At 44.6% G+C, this 27,347-nt stretch overlaps 3 protein-coding genes and 1 long non-coding RNA gene across 15 annotated transcripts; all 4 read left to right on the top strand.

Annotated features, from left to right (window-relative positions):
* Positions 1-6,304: 6,304 nt before the first annotated feature.
* Positions 6,305-9,671, top strand: LOC118512002 (ATP synthase lipid-binding protein, mitochondrial). 4 transcript variants are annotated; one of them, XM_036055755.1, is made up of 4 exons: positions 6,305-6,540; positions 7,261-7,353; positions 7,703-7,907; positions 8,064-9,671. In XM_036055755.1, exons 2-4 carry the CDS (start codon positions 7,306-7,308, stop codon positions 8,225-8,227), a joined length of 417 nt encoding a protein of 138 aa, XP_035911648.1. In that variant the 5' UTR covers positions 6,305-6,540; positions 7,261-7,305; the 3' UTR covers positions 8,228-9,671. The 4 variants fall into 4 exon arrangements, with proteins under 4 accessions (XP_035911648.1, XP_035911676.1, XP_035911666.1 ...); XM_036055783.1 differs by having other exon boundaries at positions 6,339-6,480; XM_036055773.1 differs by having other exon boundaries at positions 6,511-6,636.
* Positions 9,672-11,021: 1,350 nt separating this feature from the next.
* Positions 11,022-18,043, top strand: LOC118511620 (eukaryotic translation initiation factor 4B-like). Of its 8 annotated transcripts, none has more exons than XM_036054947.1 (5): positions 11,023-11,173; positions 12,565-13,836; positions 14,606-14,687; positions 15,858-16,038; positions 16,143-18,043. In XM_036054947.1, the coding sequence occupies exons 1-5, from the start codon at positions 11,158-11,160 to the stop codon at positions 16,197-16,199; spliced, it is 1,608 nt and encodes a 535-aa protein (XP_035910840.1). In that variant the 5' UTR covers positions 11,023-11,157; the 3' UTR covers positions 16,200-18,043. The 8 variants fall into 8 exon arrangements, with proteins under 8 accessions (XP_035910858.1, XP_035910849.1, XP_035910840.1 ...); XM_036054939.1 differs by having other exon boundaries at positions 14,603-14,687; XM_036054932.1 differs by having other exon boundaries at positions 12,565-13,926.
* A 385-nt stretch (positions 18,044-18,428) lies between these two features.
* LOC118511479 (mucin-5AC-like) lies at positions 18,429-25,401 on the top strand. 2 transcript variants are annotated; one of them, XM_036054620.1, is made up of 5 exons: positions 18,433-18,570; positions 18,810-19,132; positions 21,043-21,125; positions 21,262-23,535; positions 23,720-25,401. In XM_036054620.1, the coding sequence occupies exons 4-5, from the start codon at positions 21,541-21,543 to the stop codon at positions 24,407-24,409; spliced, it is 2,685 nt and encodes an 894-aa protein (XP_035910513.1). In that variant the 5' UTR covers positions 18,433-18,570; positions 18,810-19,132; positions 21,043-21,125; positions 21,262-21,540; the 3' UTR covers positions 24,410-25,401. The 2 variants fall into 2 exon arrangements, with proteins under 2 accessions (XP_035910523.1, XP_035910513.1); XM_036054630.1 differs by lacking the exon at positions 18,810-19,132 and having other exon boundaries at positions 18,429-18,570.
* A 222-nt stretch (positions 25,402-25,623) lies between these two features.
* LOC118512058 lies at positions 25,624-27,231 on the top strand. The gene is made up of 3 exons (XR_004906230.1): positions 25,624-25,706; positions 25,777-25,840; positions 26,500-27,231. It is a non-coding gene; the product is annotated as an uncharacterized LOC118512058 (long non-coding RNA).
* The last annotated feature ends 116 nt before the right edge of the window (positions 27,232-27,347 follow it).

Below are 27,347 nucleotides of genomic sequence, written 5' to 3'. Positions count from 1 at the left end.
TTTTTAGTTTGTTTCGGGGGAAAGGTTTCAATTGTCCCTCCCGGAAGTGATTAATTTGCAACGCATACTCATACAACAGATCCAAACAGTGCCAGTGCCCCAGACACCATAACACCGGAGTCAATGACCGTAATGCATAGTTTAGCAGGCGAACAGACATTTACAGAGCCCGAGTCCCGAGAGGTCTGCGTCATGAAATTCAGGAAGACTAATGTTGGTTCCTTATGTATTCTCTAAGGGGGGTTCTTCTATAAAAACTACGTAAAACGAAGAGAGTGCCTGCAATATTTTGCGCAAATTTGTATGCTACCATGACAACGGCCGGCGACTAACGAATAGAAAAAGCCCATAAGTTGCATTAAACACACTCGTACGCAAGCTTGCGTGGAAGGGCACCGTAGAATGAGAACATGACGAAATAGGACAAAAGGATTTAATTTATACTCACAGTAAGTTGTGTACATAAATTATGTAAAGCATTTTCATTACACGTGGTAAAACATAGTTCTTCTTCTTCTTTGGCCTAACGACCTCTTGGGTCATGCCTAAAATTTCTGGCTTACTAGACCGAATGATATCACGTAATTGGATAATCAGTCCTCACTACGGGGGAACGGCCCGTATAGGATTTGAACCCGGTCCTGCCATGTGAAAACCGGCGCCATCTCACCACCGGGCCGCTCCATAGTACAATGAAATCATTTAATTGATAATCAATATAAGCTAAGAATAACGGTAGAAACCACTTCGGGCAATATATCACTTATATCAGCATATCATCCAGGATCAAACAAAGAAAGTCTTTGCAAATGATGTTAGTAAATTAAAAAAATGAAATATTGCTTATTATTCAATTAACTCCTCCTTCAATCCCAGCCCCCTCCTTCTAATCCTGAGCATTCATTTTAGCTTAAGGGGGATATGTACTTGTTCTCGGTCGCACATTACTTGCACGGCTTTCTGTCGCCAGACAATCTGACCTATAACTTGCACGGCTTTCTCAGACGGTAACGGAACATTGATTCGATGCATACTTGTTACCCGGCATAGATATTCGGTATAGGAGGAATATTAAAAATGACAGCATTTCAAATCAATTGTTACAATGTACATTATCATGTTCTACACGCTGTCTAGTACAGTATTAAAGAACAATGCACAATGTTCAATATCAAACAATTTTTGACCACATGGAAATCATTCTGTGCTACAAAAATGACAGGTCACAGTGCTGAACACAAAAGATTCTAGGGGGGCCCTTCTCGAGTCTTTTACCCAAATTGTAATTGAACTTATTAGAACCATTGAAAAAGTTAATAAAAACTGATAAAATGTATAATGAATACTTTAACAAACTTTCATGTCAACTTATGATAACTTTTAATATATTTTTTTAACTAAATTAACGGTTCATTTAAAAATTACTTTTATGTCATAAATACTTATGCACACATTTCACCGTGAACTTTCATACAACTTGCTTACAGTTGCAACTTATGAGCCTCAATTACAAACAATCATACGCAAGCTTGCGTGGATGGGTACAGTGCGATGAGAACATGACAAGATTGAACAAAATAATATAATTTAAAGTTTCTGTAAATTTTGTGTATGAATTATATTAATTATTCTTATTTGTGAAATGTTTACGTCAAAAATATCTAAAAAGTTAAAAGGAGCGTGGAACTTGATGAAACTATGAAGCTTTTCTACTTGCATTTGGAACTTCGATGGAACTATGAGGCTTGTTTATAAACCACGCATAGCATTCATCCGAACTATGGGGTTTGTTAAGAAGCATGTGGTACTTCATGGAACTTTATGCTCATTTAACAGTGAAAGATGGCCCTTCAAGTTGTTTGTTTACAAGATTATGTCAATAGAACATTGCTATCTGCCATTAAGCGTCGTCAGAAAAACATTATGTGAAAATAAGTATTCAGAGTGTGTAAAAAAATGGTAGGATTTTATAGAAAGCGTGTTAAAATTATGTGTGAAATATTTGCTAACAAAACCGACTACTTGATAATCGATACTCCAATCGAAAACCCGACAGTTCTATTTCGGAAGATGATCAGCAGAATGAAATCCTCAAACAGATGCCTTGCATGAAAATGAATAGCGCATAAAAACTTTCTTTAACAGCTCGATATACGATAAAATGCTTAATGTCCGGTTAAAAGTACGACGAACTATGACGCTGCTTATCTACTGCAAAAGACGTATTAGTTCAGCGATCTTTAGCGTACTGAAATTGGCTGCTTAAGATTATTTGGCTATTTGCGTAAACCATTTAGCTTTTAGCAAATATAGTTGAACGTATTCAAAACATTAAACAAGTTAATAAAAACTAACAAAATATCTATTGATACCTCTAACAAGATTTCATGACGATTTAGAATAATTTTCAATACATTATATTTATGTCATTAACGTATAGTTTAAATATTACTTTTATGTCCTATTTGCTCATGCACACATTTCACCGTGAACCTCCACACAACTTGCATGCACTTGCGGCTCGTACAATTTGTGGGCCTATTTTATTCCTAAGCATCACGGCGTTAAAGCTTCCCATAAATGTAATACAGTTTCGAATTCTATACCAAATTCTACGAGGAAAAGCTTTTTTGGGGTTTTAGGCAATTTGAATTGTATTACAAAATGTATTAAAAAATTAATCAATCAAACGAGCGCCTTGAGCCACCAAAAATGCTCTGTTATATATATTTCTGTTGGAACACACTCGCACGCAAGCTTTCGTGGAAGTGCACAGTGGAATGAGAACATGATGATTTAGGAAAATAAAACTTAAACTTACGGTTGGTTACAAATGTAAAGTTTGTAGTTCTGTTCCATTTGGAGTTGTGCATGGTAGCAAAAGTGTTAATATAATTTGCTATGAACTTCGAGCGCAAATTTATAATAAAGAAATATTTTTGGAATGGGTTATCTAAATTAATTCTACTTAATATTACTCACGAAGGACGGCCTGGCCGTATTGTTAAATTAATTCTTTTTATAAACAGTAGAAACCAAAATCATCATCTAGTTTTTGTACCCTTTTTTATCAAACTTTTAAAAAGATTTCTTTGAAACAAGATTAAATGCTATTTTTTTTCTTAACTGTTATATATGATTAAAAATACGCAGTATTGAATAAATAAAGTAAAAATATGAATAAGTTTATTTAAATCATTAGAAAAGAAAAATAAAAATAATGTATCAGTTGAATAACTATGTATAATAATATATAATTCCTTAACAATTTAAAGTAACCTATTAGACTCTTCATTTGTATAATTACCGGTTTATTTAAATTTTCTTTTAAATTTCTCCTATATCGTATTTGATCATGCTCATATTTCACTGTTAACTTCCACACAACTTGCATGCACATGCGCCCGGTACAACTTGTGGGCCTTTTCTACTCTTTGTGCGTAGAAGTTGCAGGGATTTTTCCGTCGTTATCCAACTTGTCTTATATCGGCTGCGTGAAAAAACGACCCCAACGGTGGACTGACTCGTTAAATTTGAAAACGAAATTTGCTGAACGAGATCTGAACAGTTCTGGAGGTTATACGGATGTACCGGCTGTGCTGGCTGTATGATAGTTAGACGTTATCAACTGTTATACAATGTGGAACCTCCATAATAGACATTATATAATGAAAAAAAACTCAGAAGCACACATTTTACCTTAGCTATAGCATATTTTAAAGAAAATGTTTTTTAAAATTTGTATATCAAATATTTAAAGTGTTGATCGACGCAAAAATGCTTTGAATTGTATCTATTAAACCACACATGGGATGAGTGGCCTTGGAGGTCGTTCAGTCCGCGTACCGTTTAACCGGCGACTATATACATGTTTGGGGCCGAATTAATTTTCGACCAGAAGAAACCACTTAGATATTAAAGACATAATTTAAAGTTAAGATTACGAGCAATTTGATTGAAAACCCGGGTTAAGAAATGAAAGTGAAATTTCTGGAAAAGGCAAATGAAGAGCCAGTATGTAGTGAGAGTTTTATGAGATGGGTATATAGAGGCCCAACTGATGCAAATTAGCAGTGAAAGATTATTTTAAGGTTTCGTACCTCTAAGGTAAGGTATTACTTTAAGGTAATGCCCTCAAATCAAGTCCAGTATGACCAGGTCCAGGATAACCAGTATAGGTCATCAATTCGTTATAGCAGAAAATTGGAAATTAAAATGACTGGGGTATGAAGATAAACTTTTTCTGTGAATTTGATAAGTCATGCATTAGATAATCTCATCGAAAAAAGATGATTTTTAATTTTCCATTTCTTCAAGAAGTGCAACATAAGTAAACATTCTTAACATTCTTGCTCTTCTTTTTCTACTTCTGCTTCTTTGGTACAACAACCTCGAGAGGTCTCATCGTTTCATTTCTGGCTTCTTCAACATGATTTCACCCGTAGCTATATAATCATTACTGCATACAGTGAGCCGGTCCGGACCGAACTCAATGCCCAGTCCTGCCGTGGAAAGACAGGTGTCACTGCAACCTCGGCCAATTCTAGTGCAATTCTTTTACCACCAGCGTTATTCATTATTTTCTTCACCAGCTACAGATTACTCTAGTTGAACCGGCAATCGTTGAGATTCAGTTAAAAAAGTAAACAAAAAACAACTGATCAATATAACTCTCCAACAACTAAAATAGAACTTCAAGGTCAAAATTCATTCTCTTGGTTGCATATTTTCACAGATTTACTGTATTTTAGTTTCACAAAATGTTGTTTTTTTTTAAGTTTTACGCGGTTTACTCGGTTTTTTTTCACGCGAACGAATCAAAATCAATTTTCAATGACGTAATTGCACATTTTGACTGACATCCAACCAACCTCCGGTTCTTTTCCGTTTATATTTGCTTAGTTGAATAGTTTTCCTTATTAAAGTAATAATTTCGTTTAATTTCCTACTATGTGCATGTAGTAATGCAATTCTTATAATATGCTTTGGATATTTTTCAAATTTTAGTGGCATAAGAGCTGATATTGTGTGGATGCTTAGATTGTATTTTATAAAAACTTGGCTAGGGAGGCAATAAATTGTGCATGCTGTCGGATATGTGCATGCTGGCAGTTTGCAATTGCATTTAAAAGGTATGCAATTGCAATTGTTATTATAATTGTATTTTTGATTTTAATTAATTATCAAATAAAAATTGAAACATGAAAAATTATAAGTTCTCGAAGAAACTCGCAAAACCGTGCGAATTAATAAATTTCATCCAGCCCGCGATAAAATGTTATAATGACTCCCAAAGAATAAAAGATCAAGAAAGAAATGTTTCCATAAACTGTGAATAAATTTTGTTACCGAAAATTTTAAGTATTTTTTAAATTATTTGCCGATATAATATTTTATGATAGGCTCCTAACCCTTCTTAGCGTTTTTAATTTTTAATTTTAGAAAGATATATTAGTCTATGGTTGGTCAACTAAAGCACAAATCCGCAGAAATGTTCAGAGGGCTCATAAGGAAGTTTTTCCTAGGTTTCTTGCTCGGAATGGATTTGGAGCGCTTCTTAGGCTGTGCTCTGTCGAGCATCAAACAAGACAAGATTCATGGTATGCTCTGCTCTCTGCTTTGCTATTCCAGCGTACTTTACGGTAAGGAATCGTTCCTGCCGTGTGAAGATCGGTGTCGTTCTCACCTCGAACTACCTAGACTAGAAAACGGTGCCAGCAACCCTTTTTGCGTCGCTAAAGACCACGGTACATGACTTAAATTGTCTAAAAGCATTTGGTTGGAAGGAGGATGCTTCCGAAAACTTTATATCAAAAATATGTCTGCACCTCGAGTTGAACACTCGGAGAGTTTTCGGATAGCTATTATTTGTTGTACGTTGCCATGAGAGTTTCGCAATTGAAGAGATAGCATGATGTGATCAGATATATACAGCATACGTTGGATATCAGGTATTCCAGCCGAATACATAACGGATTTGATCCTTCTCCCGTTCGAGGCAGTCTGACCGAGCATCTCCACATAACACTACGGAGTTTTTTCATGTTCGATGTCTTGTTCGATGTTAGTCAGAGCACAGCCTTACCATAGCACGCCGGGAACATTTATTTGTTTGACGGTGACTTTCGATTCCTAATTATCTGTCTTCTATATTTAGACTCTTTCACTAAACTGTTTTACCATCTTGCCTACTTTATCATCAACTTAATATATCTTTCGCGAGAATTCAGCAAATAATAAACATTCCTTGCTTGCAATCTTCCCCGATGTGCACGAGCTGCCACCGCAAGCATGCTGGCAGTTTGACAGCGGTCGCTGGAGTTGACAGCTACTGCGCAAGATCCGCAGAAACGGGCCACTTCCGCTGGCACTTTGCGTAACACAATGTGCGCGCGTGTGCGTGAAAGCCGCATACGTATCGGTACAGGGGTGCGCACACGCACACCACCGTAACCTTTTCACTGCACCCGAGGGTTCGAGGTAACGAAAATTGCTACCAACGTTCACTGTTCTTCGATAAGTTGTCGACCGCGTTTTGAAGTGAGTAGAGCTCCCGGTGGCACCAGAGAACCCAGCTATTAGAGCGCACCACATAGGCAAAGAGAGAGATATAGGAAGCAAATATTGCAAACAGTAGTGAGCAGTGATTGTTGTTTTTCGGCTGAAGAAAACAAAAAACCAGGTTCCCCTCAACTCAAAAACCCAGCAATCAAACCACATTACGCTGACGAGCCGGCATTTTCGTTTCTCCGGCAGCGACCGGGGTGTCGGCCATATTTTTCTGTGGAGTAGCCAAATTGCCCCGTTTGCTCAGGAACAATTCGGAAGAGTTTTATGTAACCGGGGTGGTTTTTTTTTTTTTTTGTTGCCGGAGGTTCTTATTGTACGCGAAAGGATTGTGTAACCGATCGTTTGTAAAGAAGAAAATTCTATCACACAGTTTGGAGTGTGAAACCACGATGGAAGAAAATGACTTACGTAACGGGTCACACGCACACACATATACTGCGTACATGGCTAGCAGATAGCTTAGGGAGAGTTTTTCTTTGTCGCTTCGGAAGAATCAAAGTATAGATCTTTTTTTTAGTTGTTCTGGAGCAAAAGCAAGCAAAATTTTTGAATCTTGTTAGATCAGGAGCAGCCAAGAAGGAAACAATTTTTCGGGTTTAATTAGTTTTCGCTCGACAGGGCACAGTGATCGAAATAAGTGAACAGAAAAGTTAACCTCAACTAATCGCTTATCTTTCCTCATCCGCACAGGTCCTTCAGGTACCAGTAAAACCTAAACTCAAAAACAACATCATCATGTTCGTCTCGTCGGCTGCCCGCATTGCCCCAGTTGCCCGAAGCCTGGTAAGTACCCTGTGGCCCCGATCGAAACGATGCTTGCTCAAACTTCCTCAAAACGATTCTTGTTACCGACCGGCAGCGCGCGCTACACGCATCCTAAAATACATCATTACATAATGAAGAGTGTTTTTCGTGATAGTAGTAGTGGCATAGAAACCACGGGTCACGGCACGTTAGTTACATAATTGAAAGCATCTCTTTTGATCTTCTTAACCAAACACAAATGTTCTCCTGCCGGTTGAACAAAAAAAGGGAAAAATCTCCCTCAGCACACAGAATGCAATTAATGCTAGACAAACAAAACTAATTTTCTTCTTATATTTGAATGCGTGTGTGAAATGTGTACATCTAGGTCCTGAACGGAACCAAGGCGTACATCCGACCGATCAGCAGCGCCATCATCTCCCAGAGCCAGACGCTCGCTGCCCAGAACACAGCACCAGTCGCTCTGTTGCCACAGGTCCGGTCATTCCAGACTACCCCGGTCACCCGTGACATTGATTCTGCTGCCAAGTTCATCGGAGCCGGTGCAGCCACGGTTGGTGTTGCCGGATCTGGTACGTATTTGCAGACCACTTATACTCGTTCAATCTCCCACTCTCCGGTGGTAGTAGCAGCAGTATATATTAGACAGACACTGGTTGTATAATAACAAAATTTGTGTTTCGGCGTCCGGCGCGCGAAACATCCCTGTTTTCTCTCTCCTACACCAGGTGCCGGAATCGGAACAGTATTCGGATCGCTGATTATCGGTTACGCAAGAAACCCGTCGCTGAAACAGCAGCTGTTCTCCTACGCTATCCTGGGTTTTGCCCTGTCTGAAGCCATGGGTCTGTTCTGTCTTATGATGGCTTTCCTGCTGCTGTTCGCTTTCTAAACTACTTATCTCCCCACCCCCCTTACCCCTTCTACATAATCGGACGCAAACCCCGGTATTCTTATGTGTAAAGGAGAAGCGAAGGAGAAACAAACATCCCGCCCCCCCGTCTAATCATCCCCCCCCCCCCCATTACGAACGAACCATTTTACAATCCAAGTCATCCCGTTCCGTCGTTCCCGCTCTGTATTTAAGTGCCGGTCGTGTTTTCTTTCCGAATCGTGACGAGTTAGATAGTTTCGGGAGTTCTGGAAAAGGTAATTGCAAGAACTGTAGGAAGTTAAGGGAAAAGGAGGGAGACAGTGTGTGTCATAACTGTCTTGCTCGAAGGGAAAAGAAACAAGTCCTAACTCTAGGAAGAAAAGTTCAAATTATGCATTCTTAGGTGGAATAAACAATCCAAAACACACACCACCATCACAACACATTTATAGCAGGTGCTACGGCTCCTCGAAGCTTTTCGAAATCGATAACGACGCCCAATAATATCGCGCGCGCGGAAGACAGGATTACATTTAGATGTAGCAGTGAGAACCGGGCGGACCACACAGGGAACGCAACAGAGCAACATCCGTCTGTTGTTGCAAGCAAACAAACAAGAAAAACGAGACTAAAGCAGCCAAAAACAAATTATAATCGCTTTTTTGTTTCGCTCGTGTTGCGTGCGTGCGTGTTTGGCCACAGTTCAGAACTGCGGCTGGATGCGTGTCGCCCGGCCGCTGCCATTTCGGTACGCGAGCGGAACATAAGGCCTGAAGGATCTCGGAACAACGATTATGACCGCTTCAAAGGCAGTCACCAGGGAAAGTGTTAAAGAAGGACGAGTTTAGCCAGCGCGCCCCCATCCGGCCACACATCGATCGACACACCCGCCCCATCAGACTCACACACAGACACAGCCACGGATGGTCATCTTCATTTCGGGTTTCCCAACACCACCATCCCCCCCTCTCTCTCTGTAGACCCGTGAAGCCGGGAGTACTGGCTTTCCGGGAAAATTTTTGTGTTGAAATTTATTTTTCAAATTTCACATCGCGTAACGTAACGCGCGCGTGTGTGTTTGTTCTGTTGTGTGCATTTTTGGGAGGATTTGTACGCAACTCACAACAGACACACACCGACCTAGAACATGGGTACAGAGTCTAAACAAAAGGAGTGTTCAAACCAGGAGATTCTCTTCCTGGGGCGAGAGAGAATCCAGAATGTGGGTGCCACCGGGGAATGTGCATGAGAGGGCGGGCCCGGACATGGGGTGATGCATCCTTTCCCTGTGTTTTTTTAAAGAACATCCAACAATATCGGACATTTTCTGTGTTGTGTGGCACAAGAAAATGAGAGTAAGAAACGCGCACGTTAGAAAAACATAAGAAGGCAGCGAGTGGTGATCCAAAAAAACGTAAATAAAGAATGAGACTAGTTACTGGTACAAAACTAAACGAGAAAATGTGATTTCATTGTTGATTTCTGTTTTTTTTTGTGAACCGAAAAGCGTACGGAGTAATAATGCGGGTGTACCGACGACACACCGGCCGGAAGGTCAGCTGACCGAAGAATCCGGAATTAGGTCACCGTGAGCGATCAAATGTCCCTTGCCCCCGACTTTCGAATTGCATTATGAAGGTGTGTGCAGTGGCAAAAAATAAATGGGTCATGTTTTTGATTATTTTACTTTTCGGAGGTTTTTAACATAGAATGTTTCGTGTAGGGAGAAATCCTTTCGATTTTTTTATTCGTGTAGGAAGGCCTGGCCGTATTGATTTTGGCGTATTTTCTAGGTTAAGAAAAAGTTGGATTGATTACATCATTGGATGAGTTGTGCTTTACCGATGAAGATCGCTAATTCCTGCTACTCTATCCACGTGAGGTGGTGTCTTCTTAATAGAAGATAATGCTTTGTCTAATTTTACTATGCTTCCAGCTCCATAACTACGATAAATCATATACAATAAATTCTTTCCTATATTTAACTGTTACGTAAAAAGGCTCTGCCAATGCTGTAAAGGGAAAATAAGTTGACAGTGAGCAACACTCGTCGTAAAGTACATACATGTTATCACAAACAGAAAATGAATGTGCATTCCAGTATGCAGGCAATACGGTTTCACGCCGTCATAATTAAAAAAATAAATAGATAAAGTTTCCAGTGTGGATGCGGATGTGAAAAATTACCCCCGATTTTCATCGCTCATTTTCCTTCCTTATTTTTGTTCATTTCGATTCAGGATGGTTCGAAAAACATCGCGACATATTTTTATATTCTACATTCACATATCGGAGAGGAAAAGGCAAGGAAGATATGTCTCGCTCGCACACCTTTGGCGCATCCGTTTGACATTTGCTGGCCCGGCGTCCATACAGCAAAGAAAACAACAATGACAATATATTTGCTGCATTGTCAGTTCTCTGTTCGAGAATCAACAAATAGAATGATTATTGCTTGAAAATTTATAAAAAAAAAGCTTATCTTGTCGTTTTCATAATTTTGTATCTTTATTTCTCCATTCCAAACACATAAATCATCAAAATTGTTAGTGTATGCATTGACAGCATAATTTTGCTGCATAGACACATAAAACAACATTTCGATCCCGTAGTTGACGGAGAAAACTGTTTACTACCGAAAAAACTTCAATAGTTATACATTTTGGAAGTTTTTGTAACTTTTAGCTCCCACAACCCCGAAAAACCTCCACCCCCTCCCCAGGGATAAGCCTATACGAGAAATATCTTCTTCCCTTCTGCTGCGTGGGCTCCAAAATCGTGTCCGATCATGTCACGTAGGCAAAATCCGCTACAGCGCTGACAGCAAGCTGCCAAAATCCAGTACGCATTCCCCACCACACTGACAACCAACTGTCAAGCACGGTGCTTTGTTCGTGGTAGACAAGAATCGCCCTTTCATTATCGCTTCTCCGCAGAAGGCAGTCATTATGGCTACCGTATCAGGTAAAAAAAGTGATTTTTTTTCCCGTACGCACTTCTCGGAACGGGCCAGATTATCGTGCGTTCCCCGTTTGTTCACGTAATATTGGCCCAGCCAGAAGCCAGCAGAATCGTACCGTACCATGAAACAGGGAGACCCCGCAGGACGGACTGCTGACGAAACGTGGCGAACGATTGCGTGTGTGTGTGTGCGGGATAAGAAAAATGGTGGCGCGAAAAAAGTGGGTGCTACTGCTGGGTGAAAACGGGACTTCGGGTTTCACTGCCCGCCCAATTACATACGGCTACGGCTGGAATTTTCCCTGCTGGCTTTTTGGGAAATGTCGAGCAGAGATGAACCAGCATGAACGGTGGCGTGTCTGTGTGTGTGTGTGTGTGCACCAGGGGGGTAGCGACAGTTTCACCACAATTTCCATGATGCAGCGTACATTTCATCGCGTGGCTAAATGGCAAAACGCTATTGCAATTGGGTATCTCGTGTACGAGAGCGTGCATTTATGTGTGTGTGTGTATGTGTGTGTTAGAAAGAGAGTGGATTCCTGTTTCAATGCGCGCGCGTGTGTGGGTGCGTGTGTTGAGCTGGTTGTGCTGCGCTTAATCGAGTAGGCCGTTTCCGTGTTCGTCATCCAACAGGATTTTTTGCTGGATGGCCACATTGTGTGAACCACCTGTTATTGATCGAACAGCAGATAGAATTAATAAGGAAATGGAAAGCGCTTCGTTAAAATAACATGGTGATTTTGTTGTAGGCATCAGAAGGATGCACAGCAGAGTGAGAGTAGATGGGAACGAATGGTCATCGTTGCATAGTCCGTCAGCAAACAGCTGGCTGACGCCAGAGCTCCACAATGAAGTAGCTGAAATGGAGGAAGGTTTATGTAATTACAGACTAGAAAAACGGACAATAAACGACTCTCTGCGACAAGGACGTTCGGAAGGGTGTATATAGCAGTAGGGGATATCGACCAAGTTGCCCCATTTGACTCAACCATTGTACTACAATCAACGCTAGCGTTTCATCAAGGCCAGTCAATCTCTCGCAATCATCCCACTATGTTTTGGGACCACGCAAACACATCCAACTTTGCACACACGCACACACATACATCGCGTGTAATATTTTTTGCGTGTGTTGCTTTCACGAAACTAGCGGTATCAAATCCCATCTGGACCGTGCAATTCCGTACGCAGTACTGAATTGTCCAGTAACGGGGTAAATTCGGTCAAATGAAACCCCCCAATGGTAGATCAAGTATGCCTGAGGTTTTGTCATGTCGAAGACAAAGAAGAAAATTAATCATATGGTCGCGGCTATGCTACTAACCCAGTAAACGTACACTGAATATTGTTTCTTCTGTTTTGTTTTATCCCCCATTCGTTTCCCTTTTTCATAGGCAAAAAAGGCAAGAAGGCGAAAAAGAATAACAAGCTGTCCCTGGGTGAGTTTCTTACCGATGGGAACACGGCCGCACTGAACCAGGTGCAGGTGGCGGTACCAGTGAAGCTGGACTGGGGTGACGATGGTGACGACGATGACGATGATCGTGTGGTCCGGACGCAGGTCATCGCACTGCCTACGGCACCGCGGGCGAGCCGCATCTTGAACGACGACTCGATCCCCCAAAATCCGCCGTACTCCATCTACGTGTCTAACCTGCCGTACGACATAAACGAGAACGATCTGTACGACATTTTCGAGAATGTGGAGATCGTGTCGATGACGTTGCCACGTGACGACAGCGAAACCTGGCGGCTGCGCGGTTTCGGCAACATCGAGTTTGCCACCCGGAACGATCTGATGGCAGTCCTGGCGATGCCGGAACCGATGGTACGCAACCGCCGCATCCGCATCGGGTTGTTCCACGAGAATGATACGAAGCGTCGGAACAATCGGTACGACAATTTTTCATCCGGCGACAGCGAACGTCCGTCGTCCGGAGGGAACTGGCGCGACCGGCCGGAGTCGGCCTCGCGGCCGACGATGGACCGCGATCGGGACGGCGGTGGTATGCGCCGCCCGTACAGTAGCGGCGGCGGTGGGTACGGCCGAGATCGTGACGATCGCGAAAGACCGTCGGCCGGTGATTCCGGTAACAATAACTGGCGCTCGACTGAACGACCGCCGTCACGCAACTACGATCGCGACCGGGACAGTGGCAACGGTTTCCGCCGTGCACCGGACGGCCGTGGCCCGGTGGGTAACGGTGGTGGTATGCGCCGCGAACCGGAAGCACCGATGGAGCGCCCGAAGTTGGTGCTGCAACCGCGCACCCTACCCCTGCCAGAACTGCCCAAACCGCGACCAACCCATTCCGACGATGAAGGAGAACGGAACGTAGGCAACGGTAAGCACGAAGAGCCGGCGGAGGAACCACCCAAACCGAAGCCAACTCCCGTCCCGGCCGCTAAAGTGTTTGGTGACGCGAAGCCGGTCGATACGGCGGCCCGCGAACGTGAGATCGAGGAACGATTGCAGCAGGAAGAGTTGCGCCGCAAGAAGGAGGAAGCTGCCGCGGAGGAAAGAAACAAACGGGACGCGGAAAAGGAAAACCAGGACACGACAACAGCGGACAGTAACGGAGGCGGCAACGGGAGCAGCACAGAGCAGCAGCCAGCGCAGCCACAGCCGATTGTGAACTGGCGGGTTCGCAACGACGAGGAGAAAGGTAAAGCAAGCGAAGACCGTGTCCTTTCGCCCTCGCGGAGGTTTAGCCCTAGCGGAAGGTATCAGAACAGTAACAGACGCACTGCTGCCGGTATGTACATCGGACGACTCTCTGTGCAATCAGTGCAACATCTTTTGCCCTCCTGTTTCTTGCTCGTTTCTCTGACATATCCACATCGTCACACAATTTATGGCTCTTTTGAGTATGCTTTCGGGCTTGATCGTGTTTGCGACCGCGACCGAAAATAGTAAAAGTTGGAATGCAACCAGGTTGCTGAGCAATACTGTTAGACAAAGCCTTAGTGTCTATCATAGCTAATTTGCTTTGTGCAATTTTTCGTTATGCATCCTTTTAACACACTTTTTTTAAATACTTGAACAAATTGGCAAAATGAATGTCATGCTATGCAGTGCTGTTCGTTAACTTCTTGTTTAACTCACATACCGGCGAAAATGTCAGTTTTCCAATTATAGTCATCATAGACCCTTTCTCCCTTCATTACCATCATCGTACTCTGCTTTCCATTAACCAGCCTGTGTTTTTCTGCTTACCCGAGTGATATGATAACTTGCCTTTTTTTCGTACTGCAGCTGACACAAAACCTGTATCGCATTTTCTGAGTTCCGTTTGTATTGCGTTGTTTGGCGAATGTTACTGAGTTTTGCCGTGATACTATGCGCATAAGTTTATACATTATAATTAATTGTGGTTTTCTTCCTTTTTCTCTTTGCTAAAACACACACACACACACACCAATATCACTCAGAAGATCGCCGAACGGACAATCGCGATCAGCGGGATAACCGTGGAATGAATCGCCCTACATATAGCAACGGAGTAGGTCACAATCGGTAAGTGCGGTTTGCAGAGCAACACACACACACATACACTTATCGTTTGTGTTTTAGCGTTACACAGGAACGGTTTAACATAATCATAACACAATTGTCTAGAAGCTTCGGTTCCGTTGTTAAACACACTTGAAACGTTATTATAGTCTAGCGCGCTTCGCTACATTTCCTAAGAACATAGTATTTCACAAACAGCCAATCAGTTTGCTGTGATGCGCTGTAGTGTAATAGATGAAGTATGCCGGAGGGAGCAGCCTTGCCTAGGACTCCTAATGGAATGGTTTTGGTCTTTCTTTGATGCTCTCAAAAAATTCGTTCCGCTATCGACGAATTTTCGTGGCGATAAATGTTTTTAGGAAATGCAGATAAGTGCACAAAGCGCATACCAACGTTCCAAGTCTGTGTGAGTGTGCGGAGCGCACGAACATTGCATTCATACAATCAAAGCTCACCAAAACATTTATTTTTATTAGGTTAAATGTAAGCGCTTACTAAATTTGCGGCCCATATAAACTGTACCGAGTAGGCGATATAGGATGAGTCGAAGAACATGTAACGGAATAGCTAACACTCGTCGAGAGTCGCCTACGAAATAGCCAACGACGAAGTAGAACAGTCACCATCGTCATTTTTTTTTAAAGCGTAAAAAGACGTGATTTGGAATGTTTGTAGCATTCTGTATCTGTATGTTGTTGGAAAAATCTGTACTAAAATAAAAAATAAGCGGTGTTGGGTTGTGGGTGAAACGAGTTTGAAAAATTTAACAAAAGTAAAAATCGAGCTGTGATTAAAATTAATGAATCTGTGCAGAGATTGTCCAAGTATTGTGGATGATTCCACTCACCAGGATTTACTGGTGAAGCCAGAATGTGATTGTCTTACAGTTGTAATAACAAAGAAGAAGAAGATCCTAATGACCAAACTATCAAAGGTTTTTTTTGTTGTCGTTTGAAAAGCAAACAAAATAAAGATAAAAATATGGTGTCCAGTGAAACTTTCGTTGTACATAACTTCAAATTATTAACGAATATCAGAAAAAAGGTGTTTGCTACGAAAGGTATAACATACGCTTACATCAACACGTCTGCGTAAGACCTCGTGAACATGAAAGTTTTATGATATGAAACTCATCTATTCCTTTTTTCTGCCGGTTTTGAACAATAATTTCAGCGACCATGATCGGATGGATCGTGGTGGACGTGATCATCGCACCCAGCCGTCCCGTGACACATACCGCAACGGGGAATTGAAGGACCGTCGCGATGCCCCGAAACCGGTGGAAAAAGAGAAGGAACGTGAGCCGAAAATATTAGAAGAACGTATGCCTAAATTCCAAGAGCCTACCGGACCGGTAAGTATCACAAGCGCATCAGCGAACCGGGGGAAATCCGGTAACAGGGTTCCCTACCCACATCGTTAACGCTCGCTCTTTTTTGTTTGTCCGGTGTCCAACAGAATTTACAGATGAAAAACACCTTTGAAGGATTGTCAGCAGACGAAATTGATGACTGAAACAATACCAAAACCACCACAACCATCACTAGTTGACAACCCGCTGAACGAGGAAGAAGAAGAGCTACTAGCAAAGGATAACGAAGATTTTGAAGAAGACAGTAGAAGAGACAACAAAACATACATATATATATATACACACACACACACACGTATAAGGACACACATACAAACGTTTTCACACCTTCTAGCCCGGGGACGGAATTGGATCTGATGATTGGGTGGCAGCAAGAGGGAAGGAAAGAGCGACAATCGTCTTTGGAGCGAGGGCTTTATTATAATTTTCATTCTTTTTAATCGTTTCGATACATATATATGTGTGTGTGTGGGGGCGGGGCAGCACGGAAAGTTTTTCACACAGCAGCGCTGGACAGCGAGGAAAAGGCGGCGGGCGATACATTTTTCCTCGCCCTTGCGGCTGTCCGTACCCATTCACACCTATTAAAAAACGCAAAGGACGAAGGAAAGAATTCTATGGGAAAAAAAAAACAAACCAACCAACCAACCTAGTTATTCTCAACACCCAAATGCGCGACACATTTATGCGCGCGCGTACATGAAATGCGATTTAAAATGAACATTCTGCTTTATAAGGAAACAAACAAAAAAATACTAATAAATGTCAGGACACTTTCTCCGCAAAAAAAAAATCCGGAGAGGGCTAAGACTGATGGCGTGGAATTGCTGTGCGTGTGTGTGCGTGTGTGTGTGTGTGTGTGTGTGTGTGTGGAGAGATGAGGGAGCACGTCCTGTTGGCGCGGTTTACTCACGGAACGGTATCGGGCTCTGGCATTCGATTGAAAACAAGCGGAAAGCAGCAGCAGCAGCAAAAGTGGCTGAGTGGCTGAGAGAGGACGGGAGGGGGGGAAGGAGAGAGAGAGAGAGGGAAGGGTAGGAAAAAACGACTAGCTTAAATACAGTAAAGGGTGCGCCTTAAAACGCTTTAGAGTAGGACAATTTGATTAAAAACCGATCATCTGGGGAGGGAAGGCGCTCTAACTCTACCTTTCTCTCTCTCTCTCTCTCTCTCTCTTCTTCTTCTTCTACTTCTCTTCCTCCATTCTCTGTTTTCCCCGCTTTCTTCACGCTGAGCATTCCCAATTTATATCGCGCGATCCCTTTTATTAAAAACAAACAAAGTGAAGAAAAAAACAAAAGGCAAACCCCAATAAGCATTACTCATACACATATAATATGTTCATTAGCAATTTATTCTTTGATATTTTTTTTGATATTTTTTTGACAAACAAAAAAAAGAAACACATGTCTCCACCTAAAAGGTTACCACTTTGTTTCTTTCTTTTTCCGTTTCGTTTCTTCTATTAGTTCATTTGGTTCATTGATTGGAAGCGCCGAAGCGCTTAACCTAACACTATGCTTGTGCTGCTGTGCTCGGGTTGGGGTAGGATGTAGGTTTCGTTCGGCCTGTTCTGGGAGTGGGGTGGTGCCTAGTCCGAAGCAGGCCAAGAGAGAGATGAAAAAAAACAACCCGACCAAGCGTTGTATGAAGTAGATGACGTAGTTATATGTTGTTTATTAATACTGGTGTATGGCACGATTTTTTTTAAGGGATTATGTTTTACGTTTAATTTTCTCTCTCTCTCTCTCTCTCTCTCTCTCTCTCAGTTATATTTTCCATTCCTTCTAATAAAATTCACCTCTTTGCTTTCTGTCCCACCCACCACATACACCCGAACACCCGTTAAAATAGTACAGTGTAGAGTAAAGGCGTGCGGAAATCATTTAAAAAACCCTTTGTATTACTTTTGCTTCATGTAATCAACCCTTTTCGAAATAAAATAAGATGCGTATCCATGCACGTGTATATGCATGCAAATCGGAAATTTGGGAGATGGTTTAATTTGTAAAAAAGAGGGGCATTTAAGATTCGCGGCACTATCGCGCGGCTTGTTTACGCAATCAAAAAACCGGTCAGCTGACCTTTTTTCCCCCCGGAAAGCCACGATTTCAAATTGTTCGTTGCGGGAACAATTATAGTTCAGATGTGTTTAAGGATTCAGCAGCAATCACGCTTTTTTTTTCAAACGTTATGCACACATTTTTTTTTTTGTTTCTTTATTTGCTGTAAATTTTGCTACTACTGGTAAGTCAAGCAGCTAACTGCTATGGAATGTAATTTTTCAAACACGCATTGCGATGGTGGCGCCATCTGGCAGTGTGCAGTACTAGACGTGACACGTGAACGGATACGCGCGCGATGACATCTGTCATTCTCGCCCTTGTATTTGTGGCAGTGGTGGGGGGAAAGTTTCTCTGCAAATACATTTTTGCCTTATTGCAATCTAAAAACAACACTTCATTCACCACCCAAGGTAGCAATCTTTGATTAGAAGTGTCCAGCGTAAAGCAGGTAAGCATTGTACGATAGTAAACGCACTTACGATGGCCCTTTAAACGCGGTACTAGAGCCATCCGCATCCCATACAGCCCACAGCGGTAGGGTTGAGATTGGCAGGCGGGGTGGGAAGGTAGAAAAACACATCCACCAATCCGATCGCGGTATGACGTGACGTAGCAGCAGCTGACAGCCAATCGGAACGCTCAGATGTTGCACAACTAAAATACTTCTTTCCAAACGCTCACGGTTAGTCCCTAGGTTAGCCCTGAGACCTATGCTCCATGGTAGAATCCATTCATTACCGCTGGTGAAGAGTTCGTGAAAGGATCGTGTGCGCGCAACACTCGGTTAGGAGTGTTTTGTTTTTTCTTTCTCTTTCTGTGTGAGTGTGTGTGACAAAGGAATTGTTGGTGTGTAAAAATAACACCGATTGTGCTTTTCGGTGCCTATAACTGGGCGCTAAATCTTCTATCAACCCTTCAGCAAAAACCCTTGGACGGTATCAATATTCGCCAACGAGGCGGTACCCACTTCCGGTTGAAATAGACGACAGCGAGCGAAGCTACATTAGTGGGTAAGTGGGTGATGATGATCTCACACGGTGGAAGAAAAAAACAAACTAACATGGCGATTTGATGTGAAGGCGCAGCTATTGCGATGCCTGATACTTGAGCTGACCGATCGAGTGTCGGGGGGTTTTAGAATGTCGTTTTGCAAAGAACAACGTATCAAAAAAACCGTGCCTCAGCAATACTAGGAGAAGCTGGTGCGAAACCAGATCTACGCCTTCGATTCCGTTCGCCATGTGTGCGAGAGAGTGAGTTTTTCCTTCGAGAAGATTCCAACAGAAACCGGATGTGTGAGATCATGTGGCACATCGACCGTGTTTTTGCTGAAAAAAAATCTCCCCTTCAGCGCAGTGCTTTAAATTTCCCGGTGATACACTTTCTGGAAGCATTGCGCTAGCCTACATCTGCGTGATCAACAAATCCCAACGTCGTACAAAAATTCGACCACCCGGTTCTCTAAATCCAACAGTGTGAAGCAACAACATTTTCGCTACTCCATCTGGGTGTCAACCCCTGGGAGGAAGGTTAAAATCTCTGACGTCATCAACAACGGTTGTATATGGCGCATCTTGTTCGCAGTGGGAATGAATGGGACAAGGTGTTTTTCTAGAAATTTCGGTAGCGGATCCCATCTCGCTTTCGCGCGTACATACAACACATAGGTTGCGTTACTTTCTTCACTCCATGTCCTAACTCCCAACCGTCCCCCCCTTATATTGCTTCTTCTATCAACATTAGTGGGGTGGGGGGAACCGAAAAGGAAAGGCCACAAGGCCTTCGATGGACCAGAAAGTCCTTAGCTTGGTCGGACGGACCTAACTCCAAGCCTTTGGGCAAGGGGGACGAAAATTTATTGATAAAAACCAATTCGTCGTCCAATTTCCCGCCGCTAGTACGCATACACGCTCGCACAAACCAATTCTCGCGCGAGCCCCGCTTGGCCCCTTGCGGCCCACACTGATGCTCGTTTTATGTGTTTTGGGATTGTAGATCTTTCTGGAACATTTCGAAAACATCACGAATAAGAGAGAGAGAGAGAGAGAGAGCGAGCGCGCGAGTTTATGGTATTCGACTCCATTTCATGATGCCATGGTTAGCACCAGGTTTTTTGCTGCCTCCCTTATGCTCTACCATCAGTGGTTGCCGTCTGTAAATCTGTTTTCGTGATTCGAGGTCTACCGCCTCCTTCTCCCCTTTTGAACGCTTCCCAACCGAATGGGGGTTGAAATATGCGACAATAAAAAAAATGGAAGCAAACGAAGGTGGTGTGTTTCTGACGCAAGATCGAGGTTCTAGAACATTTATGACACGCACAGTTTTATGCGTATCAGCGTGTGTGTTTGTGTCTGTTTATTTTTGTATAACTTATTTTAATGGTTTCGGCCCTAGAACGTCCCTCGATGTCGAGGAGAGACCTTGGCGTTCGAAATCTATTACGAGATGCGGCAAAAAAAGGGTTCATTTTAATGAAGATTTGCTTCCGGGGCTGAGGGCTTATCTTATCTAACAACGGCAGAACAGACCGCAAACCAGTAACCGTACCGTAGTCACATCACTAATGCCATTAGGAAATTCCCCAACAAAAACGGGCTGCGATAAGCGAGGCACAGCTTCGGGCACTCTAGTTGCTGCTTGAAGGGACATCACTGGGTTGATATGGACATACCTGAGCAGCACGCATACGCATATCGTCATCAAGCACAAATGACTGTGTTTGCTGTATTTTTTTTGAGTTTGTCCAATAAAACAAAAACGACATTTAAACGAAAGAAAACATCCCCCGCCCTCCCAGCCGAACCCTTGTGTTGAGAATAATCTACTAAGGAGATAAGAGCGCCATCGCGAGCGTTCGATAACGAATGACACATCAACTCACATTTTCCTTCTTCCGCTTGTTTGTTCCATTTCGTTTCAGGTTGAGGGCTGGCCACTCTCAACTCAATTCGGGGCGTTATCTAAAGCGTTAAAATTTCATTAGAATTAAACGGTGAATTTATCGTAAGTATCCCCCAGTAGCGTGCGACGTACGCTATCATCCAACCATCTTCCACTGTGTACCCCGACCACCGACAGACAACTATATGCGTACTTCCCTCTTGTTCCCCCTACCCCCAAACATGCTCTTCTTCATCAGTCACTGTCCCGATGGCACAAACAACTGAGTTCGTCAACGATTGCCGCTCATGGCGAGAAATTCTATCGGCAAAGTCGTCCGGCGGCGGCGGCCGTGGAGCCGTCGGACGACCGACGGGTGGAAGAAACGATCTTCTTTTACGGAGGCCTAGTCAACCGAAGCAATCGGGATACCTTTTCGTCGTCGCTGGACGCGTCACCGCTCGGGCTGCTCTCGCCCTCGCCCACGCCGGAACTGTCGCTGCTGTCACCGGTGGACGACGATACGGCGACGGCCTGGATGAACACGACGACGATGCTGGAAGCGTGTTCGCCACCGCCACCAACGCAGCCACATTCGTCGGTGGAGCTGGAGCACGCACCCTGGTGGTCGGCGCCAACATCCGCCGACAGCCTGTTTCCGGAGGTGGAGGTCGAGGTGGAGGAGGACGGCGACGATTGCGCCGTGCGGGAGATGGCGGCGGGTCAGCACGGCAGGAAGGGTCGGGCGGACGTGCAGCGCAGCAGCGCTACAACAGGTGAACGGTCGCTGGGGGAAGCGCGAAAGACAGCAGCGGATGTCTGCCGGAATGAATTTGACAAAATCAGACGTTTCAGCGGTACTGAAACGAGCGTAACTGTACACGACGTATGTAATAAGACCATCAGCAGCAGCAGCAGCAGAAACGGCGGCTGCAGCAGCAGCCAGTTTTCTAGCGGAGCACGAAGCCATGTGGCCTCGGGTAGCTGCAACGGTAGTGGGACTGTTGCAGCCGCTTCTCCCTCGGACGCCGCTGTTGCCACCCTCGGGCAGCAACAGCAGCAGCACCTGTCAATCTCCCCCAAAAAACCGTGTGACTTCAGTAGCATTATTAGCGATAGCAGTAATAGTAATAGAGGTGGTGGTGGTGGCGTTGGTTACCACAGTAGCAGCAGCAGCAGTGGGTCCGGTAGTAGGCCGTTCGCGGCCCCCATACTACCAGCGGAGGCGGCAGTTGTTGGCACAGGTGGCCACAAGGTGGTCACCGCACTGACATCACTACTACCCGACATTGAATGGACGAATGAGACTTGTATCGGGGGCGGCGGCGGCAGCAGCGGGCACAGCTTCACCAACACTATTGTTGGCGATCCGCGTCACCTGTGGCTAAGTTCGCCAACCGCCAGCAACAGCAGCAGCAGCCCAAGCATTAGCGAGATTGAGCTGGAACGCAGTTTGGACGAATATCGCCGAGCTAGCCGGGCCGGCCAGGCGAAAACCATCGAGACGAGCATCGACTGTGCGAACCTGCTTAACGAACTTCAGGTTGAGCTAACCGAACCACCGTTCACCAACAGCCCGCCCGTCTCGCTTCACGAAGAGATCGAACAGCTGTCCAGTGCGTTCGACTGCGACGTTTCCAACCATCTAGTGTCGGCGGCCGATCCGCTGCCGTTCGTGGGTCTCTCCGCGAACGACAACGAACCGATACCGCTCAACATACTCAAGTGGCTGCAGGAGGACATTTCCAACAACAACCCGGTACGTCCGGAACTCGTCGAAACGCCTGCCAGCTTTTTCGAGCCCCCGAGCAGTTCCAGCAACGAAATCTCAACCACCAACAGCGCCGCCGCACACACGAACGATACGTTCGAGCGGAGTCTCGATCTGATCCATAACATCAACGGTCTGACGCAAGGCAAACGTGCTACTGCGACCACCACCGCAACGACAACGACGACTGCGAGTACGCATACTTCAGCAAACCATCCACAACGTGACCACAATTACTACGCCATGAAGCGACGCCTGCAGGAGGAGGAGGATGTCAGTGGCGAATATACTACCATGGGCGGCAAGGCCAAGATGCCCAAACTGCAACACCTTAGCGATGCTGGCTGGACTACGACCACCGGCAATCAGGCGAAATTCTCAACACCTTCCGCATTCGGTCACGCAGCACCAGCTGCAGCGGCGAGCAGTAGTAGCAAACAATCGGCCACTGCCGCGGTCAACGCTATGGGCCGAAAGCTATCCCTTGCCAGCCGTAAGGCACCGACGCTTGCTGTAAACGTGACACCGAAGCCATCGCCTGCCAGCACTATTGCTGGGCACGCAGTGTTGCTGCAAACCACCGCCTCGACAGGAACGACAACGACGACATTGACGACGAACAACGCCCCATCGCATGAACCGCCGCTACGCATGCTGCCACTACAGCAGGCAGCAACACTCAACACGCCGGACCTAACCAACGACATTTTGGATTTGGAGGATGAAAAGTTTGATCTTCTGTCATTCATCGACACCAATGACGTAAGTATCTCCGCTCATTACTATTACTAGGTGCGCAATTAAGATATGGCACAGTGTAGTAGCTCAGAGCAACGCCTGCTGATACCTGATACCTGATTGCGAACCTAATAATTGATCTACTCTGCCTTTGCTGTGTGTGTGCTATCACTTTAACCACCCATATTCTCTCTTCTCTCATCTACAGGAATCGTTAGAATTTGGCTGCTATCAGTCAACCGTAGTAGTAGACGAGAAACCCACACTAGACCTGCTAGCCTCACCATCCATCACGTCCACGGACCGTCTAAAGGCACCACCGGTCGACCAAGACGATCCGAGGTCATCGACGCCCCGCCCATCGAAGGCCACCGCCGACGGTGGACAGGACAGCAAGGGTGACGCCGCAAAGCAAATCTACCAGCTGCTAACGCTAGACAGTCTCCGGCAGCTAACGAACGCGTCGGAAGATTCGGCCTCGTCTACGCGAGCCGCCACCACGACCGGCCGTCGGACCAATGCCAGCAGCAGCGTGTGCAGCATCGGGTCCCGCTCGTCCGCGTCGTCGGTTTGCGGCGATTCCAGCTCGGACGTTTCGTCCAGCACCACCAAAACGCCGAAGCGCCGGGGCCGACCACCGAAGGCGGCCGGTACGGTGCGCGATCGATCGCAGTATCAGCATCTGAGCGAAGCCGACTGGCGGTACCGGGAGCAGCGGGACAAGAACAACGAAGCGTCACGGAAGTCGCGCATCAACCGGAAGGACCGGGAGCTGAAGCTCGAGATGGAGGCGGACCGGTTGAGCGCCCAGCACCAGAAGCTGTCGTACGAGGAGCGTCGCCTGCAGCAAGACTGCCAACGGTGGCGCAAGGCGGTCATGAAGCTGGCACTGCTGTAAACACCATCATCCCATCCCTCCCCCCCCCACCATCGCCCTCTTCCCATCTACGCTGATTTGGCTCTTGCTACTAGCGGTTAGGAGTGTTTTAGTGTGTAAGAATTTGGCAAATTTTAGTAATTTACTGTTTTGAGTTAATCACATAGCACACACACACTTATATTAGGCTAACGTTACAATTATATATATCCCGCACATTATACTGACGAGCAGTTTTGATAAGCTGCCCTGGATCGCTAGGTTCGTTCTTGAGATTCCCAATCTTTCCCAGGGCTAGATTGCTAATGATTGCTTGGTTTGTTTTTTTTTCATCTCAAACCACCGCATTGTTTTAAACATGTGGACGCTTGTTATATAACTTGAAAAGCACTGTGTTTGCCTCGTTAGATTGTTTTGTTTTTCTTTTTCTAAAATCTTGTCTTGCTACGACGACCACACCGTGAAACAGGTGTGCTGTTTCTCTGTATGAGTGGTTGTGCGTGTGTGTGTGTGGATGTGCATACCACAACGCTGCGCCTACTGTCGAAATAATGGTCGAAAACAATAGTATATGTGCAAAGGGCGCGCGCGCTTGTGTGTGTGTGTGTGTGTGTGTAGATGTGTGGATGTGACAAGTGCGCTTGTTGATTGTATATTAGGTGTTTATGGATTATTTTCATATTTTTCATATAGTTTCTCTCTCTCTCTCTCTCTTCTAAATAATGTTGGTGGAGGTTTTGTTTTTATGTATCTATTTGAGCGCGCGCGCACACATACACGTAAACTTTCAAATTACAAACATTTTACGTCGTGTAATGTGACTAACTGTAGTAATTAGCTGTTTAAAACAAAAAAAGCAACAAAAATGTAAGAAAAAAAAACAACAAATGTTATTACACAATTGCTTCTCTACTGCTTTTTGAAGAGAGATAACAAATGGAAATTAAATGTACAACACGCTATTTTTAAAATCTTGATATAAATAAAGGCGGCTCGGCTGTCAAAAAAAAAAAGCATTGATCAGCAGCGTAGCGGTTCAACAACGGTGATGACACACTGATCTTTCCCTATGAAGAATTTACTTAATTGGATTAGTAGTGCTGGATTTTTTTTGCATGACATCCCTTGAATCCCTTGAACGGATAGATACAGCTGGCTCTTATACTCTGCGTTTCCATTTTTATTGGTTTTACCTTGGTTAGTAGGGGGAATCGTCCCTTTCCTAACTTGATTGAATTAGCAGTTTCAAAAACACGATAATTAAAGTTCTGTTTTCGAAGTGTGAACACATTCGAGAAGCAGTGACGGGGTGAGCTCTGTAAGCTGCAGACAGAAAACAAACTGCGAGTGACTGGCAACATTAGCTTATCGCTACCCTACTTTTGAAGTCTTTCACAGGGGTGGATATTAAAGTGGAAGCGGTTCTGTAAATATCATAACCAGTTTTAACTGGTAAGTAGTAGCTTTATACACATCCCGTACTCTTATCTTAAGTGAAGCGTGGAATTCAATGGTTTTACGCGGTTTCTCCATTTTTTTTTCTTAAATGATGCTCTGACCGTGATGGATCTTGACTGGAAGGGAGATAATCAATTGCCGGCGAGGTTATAAATAAGTTCAGCTTCCTTGAAACGTTATTTAAAAAGACAGGGCATTTATTGACTTCTTGGAGTCTTCTTTTTTAAGAAGTCAGCTAGTTTGCTCTGCTCTTGCTATTGTAGAACGATCCGGATCTTGTCATACAATCATCATTTCATGCGGAAGACACCAATGTGTCATTTTCGAGGGGCTGATGCAAGAGACAACCTTTAAGAGTAAGCATAGCAGTGGAGTGATGCGAGCAGAGCGTACGCTAACTGTGGCCAAGGATGCGAACCATGATGTATCTTGAAGTACAACGAGTTCGTATGGATAGATTTGAGATCGACTGCAGTCGTGGATATAAGAATGTGGGCGTCGATCGAGTTAGCCATAGTAGACCAATTTGCTTGATATACCTCATATTCTATCTTTGAGACGCTCGCTTTGTCCGGTTACACCACACCCTCCTATACTCCCAGTCCAAAATCGATTCTCACTGTCTAGTGTGTCCTTCTCTTCTTCCTTCTTAGCCTGCTCCTGAGGTGCACGTCTTAAAGACTTGGCCTAGTGTTCAATCCGTGGCCAGGGAAAACGGTCCATGGCTGCACTCCTCCACCCTCGACTGCATCCGATCTCCCGCAGGCCTGACTCCACTTGATCCAGCTAACGAGCTCGCTGTGCTCCTCTACGCCTCGTGCCAAACGGGTCACTAGCGATCACCTTCCTGGTAGGGCGTGAGTACTTCATCCTCATCACGTGCCGTAACCAGCGTTTTCTTCTGGCTTTGGTAACCGTCAGGATGTCTGCATCGCCAAACAGCTCAACTAGCACGTGGTTCATCCTCCTTCTGCACACGCCCTGCTCGCACTCACCGCCAAAGATAGTCTGTAGCACTCACCGCTCGTAAATGACAAGTGCATTGGAGTCCTCCGCCGGTATAGTCCAGGACTCGCGCCTGTAGAGGACTACCGTCCGTATCAGTGTGCGATATATGGCGCATTTCGTGCGTTTTATGAGTCTTCTGGATCTCAGGAATTTCTGGAGCCCGTAGTAGGTACGATTCCCTTGAACAATGCGCCGTCGGATTTCATTGCTTACGTTGTTGTCCGAAGTTACGGTTGTCCAAGTTAGCATAACTTCTATACTACCTCAAGATCGTCGCTGTCACCCAATGCTCTGCTTCCGAATCGTACTCTTTCATGGTCAAAGTCTCCAGTAGGCAGGTACTTGTCTTCATCGCATTGATCCTCAATCGAATCCTATCGGCCTCGCGTTATAATAGGACCAGTGTGTCCTTGCACAGATATTTTTCTATTATTAGTTAATGATTACGGACTGATGCCGTATTGCACAGATATATTCTAAAAAAAAAAAGTTG

Source organism: Anopheles stephensi, chromosome X, assembly GCF_013141755.1.
Source record: "Anopheles stephensi strain Indian chromosome X, UCI_ANSTEP_V1.0, whole genome shotgun sequence".
NCBI lineage: Eukaryota > Metazoa > Arthropoda > Insecta > Diptera > Culicidae > Anopheles > Anopheles stephensi.
This window is presented reverse-complemented; position numbering and strand designations above follow the sequence as displayed.

Bases quoted from the DNA above. Each gene is read 5' to 3' on its own strand.
- LOC118512002 (XM_036055755.1), top strand. From the start codon at position 7,306: ATGTTCGTCTCGTCGGCTGCCCGCATTGCCCCAGTTGCCCGAAGCCTG. The intron at 7,354-7,702 runs GTAAGTACCCTG...GTGTACATCTAG, and splicing joins CCCCAGTTGCCCGAAGCCTG to GTCCTGAACGGAACCAAGGC. The intron at 7,908-8,063 runs GTACGTATTTGC...CTCCTACACCAG, and splicing joins GGTTGGTGTTGCCGGATCTG to GTGCCGGAATCGGAACAGTA.
- LOC118511479 (XM_036054630.1), top strand. From the start codon at position 21,541: ATGAACACGACGACGATGCTGGAAGCGTGTTCGCCACCGCCACCAACG. The intron at 23,536-23,719 runs GTAAGTATCTCC...TCTCATCTACAG, and splicing joins CATTCATCGACACCAATGAC to GAATCGTTAGAATTTGGCTG.
- LOC118511620 (XM_036054922.1), top strand. The intron at 13,927-14,602 runs GTATGTACATCG...AATATCACTCAG, and splicing joins TAACAGACGCACTGCTGCCG to AAGATCGCCGAACGGACAAT. The intron at 14,688-15,857 runs GTAAGTGCGGTT...CAATAATTTCAG, and splicing joins AACGGAGTAGGTCACAATCG to CGACCATGATCGGATGGATC.